At 40.9% G+C, this 23,279-nt stretch overlaps 1 protein-coding gene across 2 annotated transcripts in view; it reads right to left on the reverse strand.

Moving 5' to 3' along the window:
• Nucleotides 1–2,163: 2,163 nt before the first annotated feature.
• Nucleotides 2,164–23,279, reverse strand: part of TSHZ3 (teashirt zinc finger homeobox 3) — a 144,652-nt gene continuing 123,536 nt past the window's right edge. For both annotated transcript variants that reach the window (XM_078671439.1, XM_078671438.1), the window contains exon 2: nucleotides 2,164–6,839. In XM_078671439.1, the coding sequence (XP_078527565.1) occupies nucleotides 3,658–6,681 (3,024 nt within the window). In that variant the 5' untranslated portion in view covers nucleotides 6,682–6,839 and the 3' untranslated portion in view covers nucleotides 2,164–3,657. The remainder of the gene's footprint in view (nucleotides 6,840–23,279) is intronic.

Consider the following 23,279-nt stretch of genomic DNA (forward strand, 5'->3'; position numbering starts at 1 on the left):
CTGGTTCTGGGAAAACCTGGATCGGCAGTTCAGGCTGAAATGTTCCCATGAAGAGCAGAGTCAATGCTGATTTGCATATGGCTAGTTCCAAACTGAGGTGGCATGATGGGTGAAAAACAATTGATTGGGATGCGGTCCAAGCAATTGCCTGTGGCTGAGCATAATTCAAGCATTCCATCCATTATTTATTGTTGTTGGCTATCAAAATTGAGATGGAGATTCTCTCAAAAAAGAATAAATTCTCCCTTTCCATGCCCTGCTTTCTACCATTAAGAGCCAATGCTAATCACAAGAGAAAAGTGCGCATGCGTATAGCTACCACGACAGCAGGAGCACCATCTTGGTTTGAACAATGTTATCCACAGGCTCAGCAAGATTGAAATTAATGAAAACCCCCATCTTAGGCCTGTGCAGTGGCATGCTGTATAATGGATTCTGACATGGGAAGACTGTGTCAGAATTAACAGTTGCAGAGAAATGTTTGCAATTCTGTGTGCTCTCTGATGATAATTATGATGATAATAATTATAATGCATTCCCAGTGCACATCTTCTCCTGGTCTTCTTTAAGGAATGGGAGTTTCATTTTAAGCTAGACCTGCCAAGAAATCCAGCCGAAGTAGAAATATCTTGAGGAAACTGTGTTGTCTCAGTAGCATACTGTGCACACACCACTGGCCTGTTAGTCTTGGTTTTAGTATCTATTGGGTTAGTAAATCCGGTACAGTTTGGCATCTTGCCCACCCACTTCTGATATTGTAAGCTTGCTTTACGCTAGTGTATTTTAAACACATTGCTGGTCTTATAGCAATCTGAAAAATAAGAGTCTGTTTTACAAGGATGCCCTTTGGCTCATACCATGAATTATTAATTTGTTCTGTTTTCTTCAAAAGAAGAATCCTGCTTCATGGCAGGAGTTAAAAGCACCACATGTTATAAAGAAAGCAAAAAACATCATACCAGGTCAGACTTACCCTATTGCCTCAAGCTAGAATGTACCACTTGCAACCGCCTAGCTAGATGTTGTTGGTTGTGAAGCTTCACTGGTGTTGTTTTTTCCAGTCACACCTCATTCCTATTTTGTGCTGCCCATCGAGACTGCACCTATTTTTATTTTTGCTGTTTAATATGGCGCACATATTACCCCGGGGCATTAGAGTGCTTTACATGAGCATCGGATTACCTTACACAAGGTCAGATTATTTGTTTTTCTCTTTCAGGTAAGGGGTCCTTAAATGGTTTGCCTAGAGTTACAGGATGTTGACCAGACCATTGCAGCTCCAAAGTCACTAGCCCTGGCACATATGCCTCATCTTTTCCCCACACTTCTCTCCTCAGAATGATGCTGTGGCTGCCAGCCTCCACCACATTCCGCAGCACTCCACTCCGCTGCAGGATCCTTTCTTACAGCACCCGAAGCTCTCCTCCAGAACAACATCATGGCCTCTCTTCAAGGAATATCAGGTACTCTCTGAACTGGAGCGTGTCTTTGAAATTCTCATATGGGAAGCCAATTATTTACAAGGGTATTGTCGGCTCTAGGAGGAATTAGGGCTTGCCTCTGCCTTTTTACTACAACCACCATTGTGTCATGAAGTACCATAAAGCAAATTCCCAGAGGCATACTGGCGCGTCTCATATCCATCAGTTATATTCATAGATGTACGTGCAAATTTTGGGAGACTTATCCTTTTCAATTGAAAGTACATATATTGAGAATGTTGTCCTTGGAGCAATATACTTTACCCTTGCTTTGTTCCTTCTTGTGCAAGCACATGCAATGCAGTATCATCAAAGCAGAGTGTATGTTAGCAAGATTAGTGGTACACGTTTATGATTACACAAACCGCTTTATTGATTTGCCAAACAGTTTACTGCTAGCTCTCTCGCGCTTTTAGTAGACCTCGCCTAAAGTGTGTTACAGAGCATCTATCTTTGCATGGGAGATGTTGTTAATGCATGCACCAAGTATCTGCATCCCGTCTATTGAAATTCTAAGGTTCACTCAAAATCAGGTGATTTGTGAGCTGCTTTTGAGTGCCAGCACCTGGCAGATGAAGAAAACCTACCAAGCATCAGTCATAAACACAGAGCACGCAATTTAATTTTAATGTGCTCGTTAGTCCTAGCACATTTCAGACAGAAGTGTGAGCCCAAGACAAAATTATAGCAAAATGACAATTTTTAATGCTGCTGTAGAAAAAAGGTTATTTGAAGAATCATATAATGGTGCTTCATTGTCAACAACAAAACAGGACACAGAGTGCAATTCAGTGTCTGTGCTGTTTACATGCCAATATTTTATACATAGATTCTCATACGGTGTCAGCTGTCAGTTACTTCAGCAAATTAACATCCAAAAATGTGCTGGTAACCACGGGTTACCTTTCATATGCCTAAAGATAAAGCTGCAGTATGGAATCCTGGGAGAATAATTAGGCAAACATAACAGAAAGTTCCCAGTTCAACTAAAAAGGCATTCTACAATAGGAAATAACAACCGAGCAAACTTAGTAAAATTGATTATATCACAGAATGCCTCATAACTCTTATGCAAAGTTTCATTTTAACAAACATTTTAAAGGATTTATCGAAGGAAATACAGTACAAGTTTTTTCAAATGTTTTAACCCTTTGAGCACTGAGTTTATTTTGAACAATTTTCAGTTAATAAATACCTTTAAACGTCTTTTTTGTGCAAAACAGTTATGATGCATGCCAAGGATGCCGTCGGTCCATGGCTTCTGTCATGTTTTTTTTAAACAACATTGAAATGATGCTAATAAATATGTATAATTTAAACGTGAACCTCTTTCAATATAGATGTATTGCAAAACAATCATACTTTCTTTAAGAATAAGTTTTTAATAGTTTATAAAGGTTATCTGTCGCAAATTATGAATAATTTACAGTGTTGTAATGTCATAAAAATTGATTAGACCTAAAAATGTACAGCTTACATAGGCACAGCTTATGTCTAGAGTAAATCTGCAAAACAAAATAAAATTGATAAAAATGATGGAGACAAAATGTCTGATATATCAATCACATTTTTAGAAGCGGGTTTTCAACTCTATACATTATATACATCTATGCTGCGAGTCAAAATAATAAAAACAAATGTTTGTGATTATAGAAATTAAAACCCCTGCAAACCTGTTTAATCAGAGGTTCAGCTAAGCTGGTAAACATCGTTTTTTTTATTTTAAAAACTGGTTTGATACAATGTACCAAATAAACAAAAGAAGTGCTTCAGAGTACTCAGAGGGCTAAAGTTTAAAGGCTCAGAAATGCCAGCACACGTAGGTCATTAAAAAAGTGCACTGGAATCAATTATAAATTGTTTAATAAAACTGTTCGTCAATGCATGCAGCTCGATGCATCACAAGGATGCACAGCGATTAAACCCAATGTACACAAACTTCCAAACACTGATCACTGCATTTTAACCTTCATACTTTACCAGTAACAACAGCTGAGTATGCATCTCTATTAAATACTGTACAGTTGTACAAAACAGTTCAGCCCAGAGTGACTTTCTGGAGTTAAAATAGGAACATGTGCCAAGAAATAAAAGTCAGCTTTAAGGCGTCTTTGACAGTTTTCCTCAAAGCAAATTAAGAGTTTTTTTGTTGTTTTTTTAAAATCAGAAACAACCTCTACTGCTTTTCAAGCTCAGAGACGTACAGAAGATGGTCCTCGGGTGATTTCCCGTGTGTTTTGCTTAGATGGAGTTTAACTGCGTGCTTGCTACCAAAAGTCCGGTTACAAAGTTTACATTGGTAGGAAATTCCAGTCTCTTCCTCGGGAGAAGATGCCAATAGTTTTTCAGAGGGGGATTTTGTATGTGCTATCTGATTGCTAATTTGTTCGTTTGACAATTTGGACAAGTCTCGTAACCTGAAGCCTAGATGCGATTCGAGGTGACTGATGTAGGTGGAAGGAGTCCTGATCTGCGAAGCGCAGTCATTGCAAAAGAACACCGGATGCCCAGTGTCTAAATTTTTGAGAAACTTAGTCCCCCCTGTCCTTCTGAGTTGGTACTTCACATTGGCGAGCCAATGACTAATTGTTGTCATTGAGAGTCCAGTGAATCTTGAGATATGCATCCTTTCCTGAGGGCTCAAGTCTGACATTATGTACTTCCCCTCTGATGTTTGACGCAAGCTGGCGGCAAACTGGGCTTGGAGAATCAGCAAATGTTGCGGGTTCCAGTTGGACTGACGCCCCTTCCTTTTATGAGCTGGTGTAATTTCCTCTGGTTCCTCTGTTGTCGTACCATCGATGTCAGATTTCTCGGATATACTTGTAGGTGTGGAGGATTTTGACGTGTGACTCTCTGTCAGATTTTTTAGCATATCAGATATGTCTGACAGAGCATTCTCGCGCAGCGGCGAGTTTGACATGAATGACACGACTGCAGATGTCTTTGCTGTTGTCACTGTGGATGAAGAAGACGCAGGCGATGTTGATGTGGATGACAAAAGTACTGAACCCAGTGAGCAGATTTTGTCACTCTTGCCTTTTGTCAAATCTATGGGTTGGTCATTGTTGACGTGATAAAAATAACGGTCTATATGGTCTGCTTTTTTAGACTGCATTGGTGGAGTTGCCAAGGCAGCTTTTTCTGCCAAACTGTTGCTCATTTTAAAAAGCATACTCATGGGGTCCATTGAGGGCAAAGAGGGCTTTGCTGCTTTTCCCAGATGAATATTCATGACTGACTGTAGAGCACTCAATGGGTTTACAAACGGCTGTTCAGGAGGATGGTCAGTTATAATTGCTGTACTACACCCAAAGGTTGGAGGAATTGTCTTGATGTGGTGATCCGTACCATTTTCCACAGGCTCAAGAGGGGGGCTGCCCTTGCATATCTCCCTCTGTGGAATGGGGCTGGTTTGTTGGCTTTTGTAGCCTCCTTCATTAGAAATATCTGTTTTTGGTGGATCACTGAGGTCGCTGCTGCAAGGTGATGGTGTGGCTCTTTTTATTGGAGATAGTTTTCCCTCAGGTTCTTTCATCTTTTCTTCAACTTTGGCTACCTTTTCTGTCACCTTTTTAACTAATTCTTCCATTGCGTGGAAATTTGTTTTTGGTACTGGTGATGTTTGGCTGCTGGGAGGAGAAACAAGTGAATGGTTTTTGGTTGGGGACAGAACTTCACTGTTTATGTACATAGGTTTCAATGGAGCAATTTTCCCTGATGAGCCTAAAGAGAGTTTCATCATGTTAGGCAACTGATAGGCAGCATGAATGCTTGGGTAACCTCCCCAGCTCGGTGTGCCATTCTGGGCTTTGTTAATAGCAGACGTTACTGTGTTCTCTAATGATTTTAAAATATCTAAACCCCCTTTTGGACTTTCTTCTAGGTCATTTTCAGTCAGGTAATGATATTTTGAGGGAACATCAAATTTTTCCTCATTTTCATTCGTTTTCTCCAGTTCATTGTCATTATCGTCAGTTATGTCTCTATCAATTTCTTTTTTGATTTCAACATTCAGTTTTGGTGAAACACTGGAAGGGGTGTTTGAAGGGGAAACAAATGTCGTAGCAGCTAGTGGCACTGACTGGACCTTCTCATCTATTAAAGCATTCATGGTGGGGGTTATTGGAGCCTCTACAATTGGTTTTCCTTTTTTCAGTGCAGAATTGGTCACTTTTATAAAATGTCCTGTAACCATCATGTGGGCTGTGAGCTCCTGCAACGTATCATGAGAACTGCCGCATTCCATGCATTTCAGAATTTGGGATTTCCTTGCTTCAAAATGCCAGGCATAGCTTGCCCCATTCTGATGTCCATAGCGGTTATTTGGTGTGATGTAAGGATTTGAATTCTTCTGCTGTGATTCATTTGATTCAGAAAGTGCGGCTTTTGGTGTTCCCCCTGGTGAATCTGGAGAGCTAGGAAGATCAATCTCTAAGGCTACTTTCTTTCTTGTTGTGGGGATAATTCTGGCAGTTACGGGTGTAACTGGCTCCTTCAGAGGCACTTTTTGGTAATGTTTCGTTTTGATCATATGTACACTCAAGTCCTGAAGTGATTCAAATGAATGGCCACAATACATGCATTTCAATACTTTTTGGGCATCTTCTTTGCCTTCCATTTCTAATAAAGAACGTTTACGCGGCTTAGACCATCTTTTCGGGTTATTGTTATCAGTTTCATGGTTGTCATCCCGATAGTGACCTGTTTCATTCATGTGAACAGTTAACTCTACCAAAGTATCATAGGCTGCGCTACAATCTTTACACCGGAATTTACTGGCTCCCGTAAATATGGAGCCATAGAGTTTACTGCTTTGTCTGTACAACTGAACTGTGCTGAAAAGACTTGGCTCTGGTAGGAGTCTGCTTTGAGAAACCTGTTGCAGTGTTTTTGCCATAGCACTCTGATGCCAGTCGAAGCTTCCACTTCCACAACTGCTGCTGCTGCTGCTGCTACTGCTGCTGCTAGCATTGTTTTTTTCTGTGGTTGTTTGGTGTATGTTCAAGTTCAACGTGGACCAATAGGAATTTGAGAGAAAGTTGTTGTACACAGCTTTCATTTGTTCTAAACTGTCGGATACACCTAAATCCTCCAGCGGGGCGTTTGCCTCCTTGATCTCCTCCTCATTTTTAATGGAGTTGCTCTCAAAGTCCGCCATGCGATCACTTGTCTCGCTCACGTGAGATTCACTGTCCATTTCATGGCTGGAGAATTCAGCGGCTGGGGAGTCGTGGCAGCCAGTAGAATCCTTTTCAGGGCAGACATACTTGGCTGGAGGTTCACCATCAACATCATCAGTAGGGTCGACATCTTCATCAACAAGTGCAGCGGCTTTTAACTCGTCTGAGACATAGGCTGCGAACAGGAAAAAACAAACATGTGTTACCAACAGTGTCTACAAAGAAAAATTTAAAACACATTGCAATTTAGCTCAGCAAGCAACTACATTCATTGTTAATATTAAACAGTTAAAATATGGTCTTTCTTTAGAAGAGAAAACGCTTTTCAAAAATAATTTGCCACCTTATTCTTCTCAAGGGGCAACAGCTTGAAATTAAAACTAAATTTGAAATTAATGAAGCACATTCTGGAGGTGGCATTCATTTCTAAAGTAATAAATTACTTGTATCAACCTCAGAGACAGCAGTTCCTGTCTGTCAATTAATATGTCTTATGCTTCTCCTACCCCTAATGCATTTCTTAACAGACAGATTCACAATTTAAATTAAGCAAGCATTTCTTACTCATTACAAGTTTGATGCTCCTCTTTTAATAAACACATCTGCAAAAATAATAATGCAACCCAGAGAAAGGGAGAAATGTGCATCAATTGCAGCAAATTAAAAGTAGTGATTCATATTGTATGTTTGAGTGAGTGCAAAAGATTGTAGGTTAAATCATTTTCAATAACGTGATACAGGAATGTATACATATAGAACCAGTATAAATTTGATGTAAGAGATATATATATATATATATATATAACATTCCACTCCATCAAAGAAGAAGAGGCACGTACTCGAGGTAGGTAGGAATGGGGATCATTTATTGTAGTTTAGGTCTCCCTCGACCCCGCATTAGCTGAGACACGCGTTACATATACATACACACACGTACACACACATATATATGTATATATCACTACAGCTTTTTTAAAGTAGGAAATCATTTCCTATTTCACTGAGTAAACTCACAAGGAAAAGGGCTCATTAAAAGTCGATTAATCAATAAGTCAATACAAAACATTGTATCGCAGGAAAAACAATTAATATTGTCCTCATCCAATTATAATATTCACTTACACAGACCTTGCACATGACAATATAAAAGTCTAGGTCGAGTTCTCATTAGAGTTGATGGTCAGTATGCAATTAGTGCACATTACACAATTCTAAACAAATGTGTTATCTACCTCCTTAATGGGTGATATTCCCCTCAGTAAGTATGACGAGGGCAGCCCCATAGAGTGAAATCCTGCTGCACTCACCCAGTTTCGTCATCACCTAAGAATGACCAAATGTTCCCATAATGCATTTAAAAAACAGTTCCTCAATGTATCATTCAGTAATTATCCTCTACACAGCCTTCCCCAAGCAGCCTTCCATCCCCAGCATTCATTCATCCCAATAATTTGCTCACTGTAAACCAAGACGTTGAGGCTCCTTCTCACATGGCAAAAAACAAGCCACTGAGCACCAACCTGACAACAAACTAGCCTTAGAAACGTTATCACCTACTGCAGATAACACCATATCTGCCTAATTGAAACAACTGTATTGACTCCACTCATCTCCACCCTAAACTAGCACCCACTAACTACAACTTACTGCCTCACCATAAACCATCATCAGACAGTCTCTACTCTCAACAAAAGAATTTGCTTCCTATTTCTCTTTCAAAATCATTTCAGTCAGAAAAACCCTTCACGCGCTACTGACTACCCCTCTCCACCATGTCACTCTACTGTGATCCCCATCCACATTCTGACAGACTCTCCTTATTCAGTATATCACCCACGTGGCTTACCTGGTTTCTCAAATCTGATAACCTATCAAGTTCACCTTCAGACTCTAAGCGCTCACCCTAGCAATCTTTGTGGCCTCATTTCTAAAGTATTTCCCTGCTTAATTTGCCTACTTGCTCATTCACTCAAATGAAGTATGTAGCATCTATGCTTTAAATTCACTGTACTAATGCTATTATTAAAGAAACACCCATATGGCCCAGTTACACCTTAGAACTACTGTCCTGTGTTCTCAACTGTGTTTTTTCTCGCATATACTTGAACACAGCAGCAGCAGCCCGTGCAGGTAAGAGCGGTAAGGCCGGGTAGAGGTGAATTTCAACAGACGACCACGAGGGAAAATGAAATAAATAATTATTTTTTCCTTGTGGTTGTCTGTCGAAATCCCCCCTCCCCCACCCGGCCCCTCCGCTCTTACCTGCACGGGCGGCTGCTGTTTGAACAACTAGGGGCAGATTTACGACTTCTGGCGCATCTCTGCTTATCAGCAGAGATGCGCCAGAAGAGTTGCGACGCATCTGCCCATCCGTGCGCCACCACTGATGCACCTCGGATGGGCAGATGCGTGACGCATCCCCAGCGGAAATGCGGCGCATTGCTGGAGTTGTGCCGCAAGCGCGACGCAGCTCCAGCAAGGCTCAGGGTGCTCTATCTCTAACATGCTGCGTCAATCCTTACCCCTGCTTCAAGCAGGCACAGGGTTTTGATGCAGCATGGCCCTAAAAGTGACTGAGTGAAATCTTGTAGATTTCACTCAGCCACTTTTAGGGGGTGTTCCTGCACCGAACGCCCCCCCTCGTGCCAGAACGCCTACATGCTGCGCAAGGCTTACAATGTGACGCATCTCCCAGATGCGTCACATTGTAAGTACCCCGCACCATGGCGCTGGAGTTGCGCCGCCGCTGCATCACTAAAGTGATGCAACAGTGGCGTAAAGGAGGCGCAAGGGGCTGTTAAATCTGCCCCCTAGTCTTTAACAGGCATATCCCTTGTAATAAATTAAGTAGGCTACTCAATCCAATTCAGTCTGGTATCCTTGACTATCACTCCACAAAAACTGCCCTCTCACATGTAACTGATGTTATCACCTCTGTACCACCAACCATCTCATCTCATGTACCTGTATACTCTTTGAACAACTTGTGGCGCATCCTACTATACACCCTCCTGGTCCTCTGTATCACTTCCTTAGCTCTCAGTTAATCGACCTCCTCCTGCAAATTATTGCTCAGTACCTCATTACCAGTCAGAACCTCTCTAAGCTGTGTCGTAGGTCACCCCAGCTCTCCCTGTATTATACCGCCCTCTGTGACATCATCTCTGCATTGGGTTCCTCTTATATGCTGATCACATACAAATCTTCTCATTCCCAACTGAAAATTAGAATGTTTAGGTCTTGTTTACATTTCGTGAATAATGTGATAAAAGAATAGACAACTGTCAGGACCCGTGAAATATTTGCAATTCTGTGGCTATAACGTTTACTCCATAAATATGCTTATACTGCTGTTGCTTCATAATTTAGAGATTAAAGAATATGTCGCACAAACCCACATAATTTACTCGTTCATGCCACATAATTTGGTCTTAAATTGCTGCAAAATCTTACTGGTTCTGGCAATTTTAAAGCCTTGCTGTCTTGTTTGAGTTTTTTTTTACATTTTCCAGATTGTATGTAATATGGCTTTTTGCACCACAGCGTTATACCACAATATTTTGTGCAATGAAAACACCCATACATGCTAAAAGAACAATATAAATCTTCGTTTTTTTGTGACGTTTTTATTTACTGTTTGTGAAGATCATTGTTTTGATAGAGTTTCAAAAAAGAGGTAAATATGCCATTTACAAGTAGCATGCAAGCCTGGATAGGCAATGAACCTTTATTTTATTTTATTTAGGTATTTAGTGAAGAGCTTTGCATTAGTAGTAGCTGTCTCAGAGCTCTGTGTACAGCCAGTTATGATTTCCTAGCGGGTATGCTAATTTCCCTGCCATCCAAATACAAATTAGCTTGTTTCCTGGTGTCCATTTTACAAAACGGATGCCCTGGTTAAATATCAAATGTACCTCAGTCCTAGTCCAGTGTAACAGTTCACTTTCCTTGCTTAGGACATTCTAACCATGCTCATGTTGGAACGGGCTCGCAGATTATTATTTTTTTGGGGGGGGGTGAATATCCCAAGACAAAAGCCACTAAACATGCCACTGGCATGCAATTCCTGCAATGGGAGCTTTGAAATGAAATCTTGTCAAATCACATAATATCCTGGGACACGGAGTTAAAAGGACACTGTCGTCGGCCACGTTGATGAGATGATAATAAGGAGCAGTGACTGCACTTCTTATGGCTGGTCTCAGAGATGTGTGAAAATAAGCATTTTCCCTCTTTAATTCCCTGCAACATCCTTCTGCAAATTTCTAGAGAAATCTCAGGGGAGTGCAAACACCGAGGGGCTCGGTGAAAATGCATCCAATGCAGGTAAGGAAAAAGTAAAAATGGTGCTATTACAGACAAATGCAAAAACTTGAAATCGATAAATGCGTATATGTTGTTCATCAGGTGAAAAATGATGCTGAAGTAATTAATCTATTTCCAATAGATTTAATAGTAAAACAAAACCATATCTTTCGCTTTTTCTGGTTTTAAACATTTCTCACAAATAGATTTTTAAATGCTAAATTATATTTTGCAGAAATATGACTTTAATAAAGTTTTTGCATAAAAGAATCGTGATTCATACTAATATTAAGAGCACTCCTTAGCTATATTGTTGTCTGGCTTTGTATTATACATAATAAAAATGTACCTAGCAAACAAATTAGAAATTTCTAGCAATCCCCAATAAAATGCTGGTCTGAAAATAGAATAGTGGTACAGATCACCGTTCTGTCTGCTGAACTCTAGCTGGCTGCAGCACCTGAAAGTGAGCACGGTCTAATTTGTGTGACTTCACGCTACCCGTCCTAGGGACACCTGGGAAAACTCCTTCCCCTTGGAGCTCAAGCTGTGAAGTCAGCAACCGAGAGTGCCAAGGGAGAAAGCGTTCCACGCTAAACAAGCACTGAAAACAACCAAGTAGTGCGGCGTAAAGATAAATGAGCTGTGTGCACGCGTCGCAGCCCACTTGCTGTGTCACTGTGAGGACTTTCTTTCCCACCTAACTGACATGTTCTACATGTGAAACCTCAATTTTAACTCCTATATAAACCACGGGGCTGGGCTCGTCCAGCTACTGAACAGTAAAATCCAATCAGGTTTTTATTAATAATGAATATGTATGAGGCCAATTTACATATAATGAATCTTGGAGATTAGCTGCATGGCTGTTGGCCGTTTGAAATCAGGACTGTATTTTACTATCCGGTATCTTCCCAAGGCCATCCAACTTGATGTCTGCAGTCTCATACAACAACCTTCTAGGCAGGCTGATATATAAAGACAAGCTCCATATACGGTATCCTCGTGCACCCCAACAAAAAAAAAACCAACAAAATTCATCCTTTCTATGACATTTAAAAAAAAATGTATGAAGGTACAAATGTTTTCTTTTGTATGGACGAAGCAAATTGGCTTTATTATTTTTTTTTACTTCTGAGGCATAGTCACTTTGCAGTTCTGTAACATGTGCACGGTATGCAAAGAAGTTGGTGGAATTATCAAGTTAAAGTTTATTGAAATAATATATACTTTAATGGGAATGTGTGTGACTAATGTGTTAATGCGCGGCTGATTGTTTTGGAAGGTGTGGTGAGGCAGCATTACTCTGTCAATTAGAGGGCTTTTAGGCCAAGATTGTGGGTTCTAACAGTGTGAGTGTGTAGATAGGTTGTATAATGCGTCTGTTGTTTCTCTGGGTGTGGTAGGTAAGGGGAATATGCGGACATGATTAGTTGCATTGCTTGGGCAACTAGATGGCCTTGGTCCCTTGGTGTGCATGTGACACGTGTGATTATGTTCTGTTGGCATTTTTGGTGCCAGCCCGTTTGAGGAATTTGTTGGGTCCAAGCAGACAGTATTTGTACTGTGCTGTATGCATAACTGTTAAAATGTACCTTATAATGTGTTATGGTGTTATTGTGGGATTCACAATGCAAGAGTTTGGAATATGCAGTTGTAAGTTATGTGTCGACGATTGTTAACCCCTTAACTGATGGGCCTCCCATAACACCCCCCCCCGTTCCAGTGCTGAGTCCTTTTTTGGGCTATTGGGGGTAGTTTGTGCATAGGCCTCCATAACACTTTGCCCACACAAGGTATCCACACCAAATTTGCATCCTTTTTCCCCCAACATCCTGGGGATTCTAAAGGTATCCAGGGTTTGTGGATTCCCCTGGAGGGGACCGAGAAAATAGACAAAATATAGCTAACTTTTGAGCTTTTGGGGAAAAACAGGAAGAAAAATGCTCTGGATAAAAGGTTTTTATTTCATAAAAGTGCCATCTACAAACAGTTTGCTGTGCTAACGTCACCATCTTTTCAGCTTTTAGGAAAATGCAGAGCTGAATAAAAAAACAAATTTTTACCACAGTTTTTTTATTTTTTAAATAGGTAGCCCATTTTTCCAATTGCTTGCACTTTCAACCTATTTCAAGTTCATGGTGGAAACCAGTGATGAAACCCGTGGGTGATCCAGGAAACCTATATATTTATGAAAAGTAGATAACATTCTAAATTGAGCAAGGGGTCATAAGTGTAGATTCCTCAAAGAAACTAACTGTGCAAATAAAGAAATATTGAAAATGAGTAGAAAAAAACAGCCATACGTGACAATGTTTTAATCTGTAACTTTTTGTCCCAATTGCCAATTTACAAAAGCAATGTACCTTTATGTTTGCTAGACCCATTCAGTTGTGGGGATATATATGGTTTGTAGGCTCTCCAAGAACTCAAGGTACCCAGAGCCAACAACTGAGCTGCACCGTACAATGGTTTTTCATTGTGTACTGTACTGGCAATAAACCAATAGTAGCCTGAAAAATAGGTATCAAGGTAACCTATGGGTTTTTGAAATGGGGACAAGATATGGAGTTTAGGAGCAGTGGCTATTTGTACATCTCTGAATGTGTGCCCATACGAGCATATGATTTAGAGGGTATTTTTCAAAATATCTTCTTTCTCACACTCCGGTTTTCATTTGGAAGGCTCAAATGCAGTGACATCCAATTGGTAATAACAAATGTCCTACTACTCTATGCTCCCGCATATCTTCTAGAAAAAATGGTAACTCACTTGTGTGGGTAGGCTTAGCGCCTGCAACAGGAAATGGCCCGGAATGCAACATGTATACATCACATATTTCCACACAAAACTGACCCATTTGTGCAAAGTGGGTAGCAGTGAATTTTGGGTCCCAGCTCAGCAGAACCTAGGAAAACAGCAAACTTGAACATTTTTTAAAACAAGACTCCTAGGGGAATCAAGAATGGGGTGACTTGTGTGGTTCTCACCAGGTTGCTTTACCCATAATCCCTTACATACCTCAAACTTTGACTAAAAATCACAATTTCTTCACATTTCTTTGATGGAACGTTTTGGAATCTGCAGTAAGTCACAGACTTACTTCCACCCAACATTCCCCTAAGTCTTCAGATAAATATGGTAACTCACATGTGTGGATAGGCCTAGTGCTGTAACAGGAAACGACCCAAAACACAAGATGGATGCATCATATTTTTCCACTAAAAACTGATCTGTTTTTTTGCAAAGTCCGTAGCTGTGGAATTTAGGTCCGAACTCAGGAGGTATCCATGGAATCCTAACAAACCGGCCCATTTTAAAAAAAACTATACACCTGGGGAAATCAAGGGTGGGGTGACTTGTGTGGCTCTCACCTAGTTATTTAACCAAGAATCCCTTGCAAACCTCAAACTTTGACCAACAAAACACATTTTCCTCACATTTCTCTGATGGAAAGCTCTGGAATCTGTCGGGAGTCATGAACTTACTTCCACCCAGCATTCCCCTAAGTCTTTTGATAAAATGGTACCTCACTTGTGTTGGTACGCCTACTGCCCGCGACAGGAAACAACCCAAAACATAACATGGATACATCAAATTTTTCCACTCAAAGCTGACCCTTCTTTTGCAAAGTGGGGGCTGTGGATTTTGGGCCCCAACTTAGGTGGCATCTAAGGAAACCTAACAAACCTGCACATTTTTGAAAAACTAGACAATTACGGGAGAACAGGGTGGTGGTGTGCCTTGTGTGGATCCCATGAGGTTTTGTTACCTATAAAGCCATGTAAACCTCAAACTTTGCCTGAAATGATACATTTTTCTTACATTTTTGTGATGGAAACTTCCTGAATCTGCAGGAATCCACACAATTCCTCCCACCCAGCAATACTCTCTTCTGCCGATAAAAACACTGCCCCATTTGTGTGGCTAGTTACTGAAACAGGAATGGATCAAACCAAGGTTAATGGGAGCCCTTCATAAAATTGTATAAAGCTGGTGCCACTCTCTTCATACAGTACACAAGCAACTGGCCAGCAACCTCACCTAGGCACACACTGAAACCTGTATCAGGTGGTTAGGCCTCAGTGCAATATTCACGAAACACAGAGATGTCCAAATAAGAGAAATATATTATCAGGAGGCAGCACTCTGAGTCTTTTATCTATCTATTTATCAGGGCCCGTCTGAAGCGAAGCTAGCAGTAGTGCAGCAGGAGCAGTGGCGCCCAGATATAGGGTCTGAGGGGCTCACTTCACACCAATCCCGGCCTGTTTTTTCACTACCAAACCAGAGGGTGGGAGATGCAAATTCCTTGCGTGCATTATGGCCCATAGTCCCTTGCTATGCCACTGGTGCCCTTCTGCCATTAATTAGGCAGGTCATATTTAAAAAGAAAGTCCGAAAAAGAAGGACACCTTCACAAATCAAGTCTTAACACTCAAACATAAACACACAATGTAAACGAAACTGTCCACCTTTTTTGTAATTTGTCAAACAAATTGGCCTTTCAACGTGAAAACGCTTGTAAATGCCTACATTTCTGTGATACCTGCTGATTCCATTTTCTTGAGAAGATTATTGAACGGTGTCAACAAAAAGTGAAGCGATTGCAGGCACAAACCATTAGTTATTTTGTATGCGGGAATATTCGCTCTCTAACCGTCTCAGGTGGCTTTAGCATTAGCATGGCCTATTGAAAAACAAGCAAAGGATGCCGATTTCCGGCAGGTGAGCAAGCTGAAAGATGGCCATCATGCAGACAATTATCAGCCCGTACTAGCAAGCTGGTTATAGGAACCATGTTATTGCAATGTTATTTGTATTTTTAAAAGCATGAATTATGTTCCTTGTGTATTGCACTGCACGTATGACGTTTGAATGTATTGCATGTTGAGTTTTGTTGTTTGCATGTAGCATGAAGAGTTTTCCCACAGCTCCTAAATATTGGTAGAGATAAAAAAAATATCGTATTCAAAACCCCATGCTGCAGCATGTGTACGCAAACGCACACATGTGCACACATACACACATATCAACACATATCATGACATATCTTTATATACTAGGACCGATCATTGACTATAATGGAGTGTATATTTACTATTCTAACTCCATGCACTCCATGTACTGAGGGTTAGGTTAAACAGTGGACTGAAGCAGCTGCACCTTTAGGGGCTTATTTACAAGACCCTAGCGCCGCCGGTAAGTAACTTTAACCCATGGTAAAAGTGACGCACCTGCGGCGCACAGGGCTTGTAAATACGCCCCTTAGTATTTTGACTAGGGTGACCAGATTTTCAGAATGGAAAACCGGAACGGGCACAGACACAGAAATAGGACTAAATGTTCTATTAGGTTTCAGGGCTTCCTATATCTATCTATCTATCTATCTATCTATCTATCTATCTATCTATCTATCTATCTATCTATCTATCTATATATATATATATATATATATATATATATATATATATATTTCTGTTTGTGTGTTCTCTTAAAAAAAGGTATTTTTACATTACCTCCCGTTCTGCTAGGAGCCCCAGGGTATGGCTGCTGGTGGGCCTGGCCTTGCCCTGTGGCCTCTGCAGCCCTGATTCACACCTCATTAAATCCTGCTGTGCTGCTTAAATGAGGCGAAGCAGCACAGCATGAGAGTTTAAAGAAGTGAACTTGTCCCCGTTTCTAAGATGGCTGGTCGACATGTGAGCCTGCATAACACTGTGATTAATGTGCAGGTTCACCGGAACCCTCCCTTAAAAACCGGGACATTTCTTTAACTAACCTTCAATTTTGAGAAAAGTGTCGAAACACTTTTCAAAAACCGGGACCGTCCGGGAAAATCCGGGATGTCTGGTCACCCTAATTTTGATGCACTCACTCAAAAGTACGTAAACACACTACCAGTACTGGTCGCAGTAGCACCCTGGTCATCAGAGAGACAGTGTTTTTTCTGGGCTTGTCAAGATTCAAAAACACACACAACACATTTTAACATAGAAATATATAAGAATAGAGGCAGGCTAGGCAGCCCTGAGCATAACTGGCCATTGGTCTACTTTGCCCCACATCTGAATATCTCTTCCTACGGGGAAGGGGCTAGACCCTTCTACAACTTTTTGATAACCTCCTTATTAGCCTCCACTCATGATATGGCTTGAAAATGAAGGTCATAGAGGGGGTGCTGTTATTTTTTGCACGTTCACCTTTAATGTCAAAATACACCAGTGTGGCCACCTAGCGCTGGATTGTTTTTAACATGATCTGTGAACTCTTGTCTGTGAAGCACAAGCACACTAAGCAACTACAAGAGTGAAAGGAATGCATTGAGCCACATCGTTGCCAGTTTTGGGGAAATTCTCAAAGCCCAATATTTGAAAACGAATTTCTTGTGACATGAAGATTGAGACAGGGTGAAAGATAATACAGAAAATCACAAATACGCAAAGACTGAGATATCCTTATTATTGGCAAAGCATACAGAAATACTATAAAAATATTAAAACACTATTTCAATGCCTTTGTAGCTTATGCAACCAATTTTTTGATTGAACATTTTAAAATAGTGCATTCACTGGTCATGGTTCCCAACTGTTCAACTCACAGTGACAAAGCATGTGTTAATACAAACTACTGTCATTTAAAGTTGCCACAATACTGTGTGACACAGCTAATTTTGTGGTTTAATTTATGCAATGGTGGGCCCAGCATGCATTTTTGGGGGCGAGAACGTACTTTTCGGTAGCAGATTTTGACCCTGAGATGGAACGGGAGAAAGAATGAGTTATGTGGCTGCTGTTCATCCTGGCTAAGTTAGTGAAGTGGCGTAGAGTGATGTAGAAGAGAGTGGTGCAGAGTGGTGTGGAGTGGCATAAAGTATCACATAGTGGAGTGGTTTGAAGTGGTGAGGAGTTGAGTGGCATAGAGTTGAGTGGCAATGATTGGACTGGTTCAGAGTGGAGTTGTGCAGCGTAGCATAGAGTGGAGTAGTATAGAGTAGAATTGAGTAAAGTGGCATAGACTAGAGGGCTTAAAGTGAAGTGATGTAGAGTGGAGTAGCATAGAGTAGAATAGAGTTGTGTAAAGTGGAATAGTGTAGTATAGAATGAGAACGTGTAGAATGGTTTGGAGTGGTGTAGAGTAGTGTAGAGTAAGTGGCGTGGATTTGTGTAGAGTGGAGTGAAGTGGCATGGAGTGGGGTAGACTGGAGTGACATAGAGTGGCGTAGAGTGGTGTGGAGTAGAGTGGTGTAGAGTGGAGAGGGGTACAGTAGAAAGGCATAGAGTAGAGTGGAGTGCCATTGAGTAGAATGGTGTTGACGGGAGTGGTGTGTAGAGTAGAGTGGCGTAGAGTGGCATTGCTATGAGTGGCATCACACAAAGTGGTGTGGCTTGGAGTAGACTGGAATGGAGTGGGTAGAGGGGAGTAGCATAGAGTAGAGGGGCATAGAGTAGTACAGTTGTGGATGTAAGAAACTTAGACAAGGAGCCAAAGTTAAAATCAATACAAAGGTATGGGGGCATAAAAAGGAATGGAGAAAGCAGCATGAGAACTTTATACAGAGGAAGTGTACTGAAATGTGTATGTGTACGATGATAAGCAATATAATTTTTTTTTAAGCTGTATATAAATGTGCAGCAGTGAAATAGGACCTCAATCACAGCACGATCAGTGGACAGACACTAATCAAGAGGATACAATCTGTGCTTGTGTCGCTGCTCCACAGAAAGAAAAGGTAGTGATGCCCAGCACGTGCTGACCAATTATGAGGCAGCAAAGAAGAGTGACAATGAAGCCAATGCATGGTAGGCAATAAGTGGGTTCCAAGCCCTGCATTGCAAACAATATTCCTCTCAAGCAAGAGCGCATGAATGTGTTGTCAGAGGCGAGCCCTAAAAAGGGCAGGGAAATGGGTATTCAAAGGGTATTTTCTGTTTACAGGTGAAAAATGGTAAATCAGTGGTACCTCCCCCTGACTGTGGTAATGGAATGACTCCATTGGGGGTAATATTGAATATTTAGCACACATCTCTGAATGATAATCATTGCGGTTTCACACCTCATGACTACTGGTTTTTTTTAAGCTACAGGAGCAGAACACTATTTCTTTAGTGACACAATGAGGAGATACTCTGACTCTCATTATGTAGATCTGAAATTCTTAAGGTATCAAAAGGTATGGTATGTTCCCCATGCACCATAGCAGCGATAATGTGTTCATTGATACATAAAACCTAACTCTAGTAAAGTAGGAGAACAGACAGATGTAACAACCAATATCATACATGGCTTTCGCGTTCTGTCTGTCACAAAATACACTCCAACTGTCTTCTGAATATGACACAACTACGACACACAAAATCTGACCACGTGATTGTGACCCTGACGGCCATACTTTAAGATACGGTGAGCCGATCTCACAACTGGAAGTGCTGTTTTTTTCTGTGTACTGTGAGCGGTATTGGCTCTCTGTGATTCTGGATGCTTACTGTGAGCCCTCTGCACTCTCCCAAACCTGTAGATAAGCACTCACCACACCAACATTGATGAACATATTTTGACACTAATTTTACTTGCAGGAGAAATTGTGATTTAAAATGTTCATTATCACTTTTGCTGCTTCCAACTATACCCAGTTAATATGTCTATTTAAAGGCACTTCGTTAATGTGTGAATGGAAAGGCTATTAAGGCATTAGAGGTGCCAGAGAAGTAGGAAACTGGAAACTAGTTAAGAAATGTGAGCACCAAGCATTACATAGTGAGATATGCCTTGCCTTGATCACAGAAACGAACAATGAATAAAAAAAACATTCGAGCAGGAAGTAATTTTGAACACACTGTCATGTTGCCATGTGGGCAATTCTTCATCGAAACCCCCCTGCTTTTATACAACGACAAAACTACGAATTTCAAGGAAAAAAACAGATTATGAATAGGCACCATCGCTATTCCTATAACTACAATAAAAGATTAGCTCAAAATATTTTAATTTACCTTCGACTACTACCTATCTTGTTGGGGTCCCTCTTTGTTCTTTCCAACTATATGTACTTACAAAAAAAAGAACATAATCTGTCCGCATTTATGTATTAAAATCTTTCAACCATATTTTTCTCCGCTGTCTCCTCTTATGGTATTTTTTAAGGTTTGATTGTGCAAACACAGTACTGTTTCAACATTATAGACTGTGCAAATACGTACTGTGCCTACTATTTATGAACATTAAATTCAACTTATTTGATTGCGAATGTAATCATTTCTCAGGCGCCTTGGTTACAGTCTGTTATATCAATATCCTAGTTCTCCCGTAGGTTAAAACCAGCACAAGATGGGCAGGGGGGGGGTGGTTGTGCACCCAAGATAGAAATGTTGATGCATACTCAACTGACATTTATTAACGCCACAAACAATTATACTCTACAAAACACTGCACTGTTTGGCTTAATTTCTATATTTGACTCAACAGATAAGATATTGTCAGCATCAGGACTTCTCAAAACATCGGGGGTGCAGGCATAATTTGTGGGACAGGCAAATACTGGAAGGGAGCATAAAACATGCCATATTGCAAAGTGCTACCCGGAACTATTCCAACCAAAACATCAAGGGAGGCTTCACTTCTAGACCGGAAGAATTGGAGACAAATATGATAACCATTCGCACTAGTGAATATTCCAAATTCACACCATAACAAAGTTATGAAAATATAGTTGTATACGTTTTGAAGAGCAGTTCCCAGCTACATGTTCGTAAGGTAGCTCAGTGCATTAAGCTCCCGTTGCTAAGCTGTGTGTGTAACCTGCAAATCTTGTGTCTGATTGTCAGCTGGAACAATTCAACCATCCATCCTTCCAGGGTTGCTAAAATGTGCACTATTAGGCTGGTATATATGAATACCAGTTATTTACTAAGCGGGGAAATGAAAGGAATGGGATGTAATAGCATTTTTACAAAGATTGACACTTTAGATTGTATTTGTTCATACGTTTTAATTATTTGTGGTATTTTAGTAAGGGGTAAGTATTATCACAGCTAAAATGTAGGTGTAGCTAGTCTAATTGAGGCTTCAACACTGATAACGAACCTCAATTCTTGGAAGAAATACCCAGATAATACAAGATGGCACCGCACATTAAGTGCTCGCTGCTATCTCTGCTTGATTCTCGGATCTTACGTCTGAATTTCCGAAGGGAAAGCTCAAGGCTTCATATTCCCAAGGTCGTCAACAGCATTCATTTGGGTACCAGTGACATATGGCATTTAGATTCTGTAGAAATAATAAACGGAGCTACTTAACGCCTTGTGTAAAATAAATGATCACTGAGCTGCAGTGTGTATGTGCATTTGGATGGTCACTATCCTGCACTTTTTATTGTTTTCTAAACTTGGTGTAATATTTAAATTGTTGGGTATTAACAACCCCTTGATGTTAATTGTTTTCAAATAAAGTCAAAGGCATTATATTGGTGAACCCTAAAAGGAAAAAAAACGGCCTCGTGGGTTGCGGGACGCTTGCAAACCCTTGTTTGTGGCAGGCAAAATCGAGTTTGGAATGACGAAAGTGCATTGTGAGTGACATGTACTACTGTGTTCGCTTGTTTCTCGAACGAATAGTGACAATGTTTCGAGGTAACAGAACTTTTTGCGTGTATAGTTCAAAAGCACATACGAAATCAACATACACTGGACGTTACTCTCGGTGACAAAGGTCACAAAATATTTAGTTTTCCAAGGTATGAATTATTTAACCTATAAAATACGTGTGGCGACACAGTAATTTTAGAAAAGGCCTGTGAGGTGTATAATAATTTATACTCTTGACATTCTATTTTCACCAAACTGTCTTTGCATTAGGGGCTTTGAGAACATAAGTTAGTCCGCATTCAAGGGGACTAACACTTTTGCACGTGTCAGTGCTCTCGCAAAGACCGACGTGAAAAGCACGCCGTTACGGTTACAACGGAACAACATGGCGTCCCAGCAGAGCGTTGGGAGTTTCAGCAAGCAGACGCCAAACCCGTGTTTACAGCAACTGCTTTATAGCCCTGCTAGCTGTTAAATCACTGGTGCCCAAATACCGATGTCTATGAAATCTCCAGGGATTACAGATCTGTTGTAAACCTTGTAGTGGTCTCGCTTATTTACAGTTCACTTTGAAACTCAAGGTGGGCTGCAGCGGAGGCCAGCTGGTCTCTGCATTCCCTTCATACCTTGCGGCTAAAGTGGGCCCTCTCTCCGGTGAGAGGCGGGGCTTTATTAATGGAGTAATACCAAAGATTACCAACATCATTCTGAATGTCCAAAACTGCATTTTATAAAGCAGGTCCCTGTAAAGTTTTCCAAGACCAAATATTGCTGAACATTGCTCTTGGCGGTACTCTTTGTGAAACACATTGTAATTGTATTTTCATTGCATTTATATGGTGCTTACTACCCCTGACAAGGCGTCGAAGCACTTTTTTGGCGAGTAGAATGCTACTCTGCAACCCAAAAAGGATTATTGGTGAATTAGTATAGGGAAATATGAAATTAATTAAAGCGGTGAACCGTTAGCCTGTTTCGATTGGAAAGGATAGTGGAGGGATAGAAGAGGGAAGGAAGGGTTTGCATTTATATAACGCTTACCAGTAGCGGCCTGTGCAGGGAGTTCCGTGGGGCGGAGGCGAGGCGGGGCGGGGCGGGGGAGGGGCAGGGTAGGGGGTAGTAAACACCGGAATATGGATGATCGGAGGTAAGCAAACAATTAAATAAATAAAACTAATTTCGTAGCGTGCGCGCTGCATTGCATTTTGCGATGCAGCACGCGCTACGACCTACTGCCCCCACCCTGCCCCTCCTCTACCCCACTTTTCCACCACACGGAACTCCCTGCACGGGCCGTTACTGACGCTTACTTTCCCTGATGGGGTGCACATGACATCTTGAAATTACAGAGAGCTTTCACTCTTCCTTGAACAACATTGAACATGTTGGGCCATTTTGTAAGTGAAAGGCTACCTTCTCCACTTCTATGGCTAGTAAATTACCCAATTCAACATATTTTCTATTATAAAATGGCGGGTCCGGATTCGTTTTGATTGACAGAGGCAGTGATTTTACATCTAGCCAAATAAATATATTCCCGTTTCACTCTTGAAGAGTTTAATCCGTCAAAAACATTCCCGTCTCAAAAAAACGAGCCACTTCAATTGTGGGAATCTATAGAGGCATAGTTGTATAATCTTTTTACAATATCCTTTGACCCCACAATCACGTAGAACATTTTTAAGTGTAAACCATTTGCTTTCATCTTGACTGCATCACTGCAAAGA

This window comes from Lissotriton helveticus, chromosome 12 (genome assembly GCF_964261635.1).
Source record: "Lissotriton helveticus chromosome 12, aLisHel1.1, whole genome shotgun sequence".
NCBI lineage: Eukaryota > Metazoa > Chordata > Amphibia > Caudata > Salamandridae > Lissotriton > Lissotriton helveticus.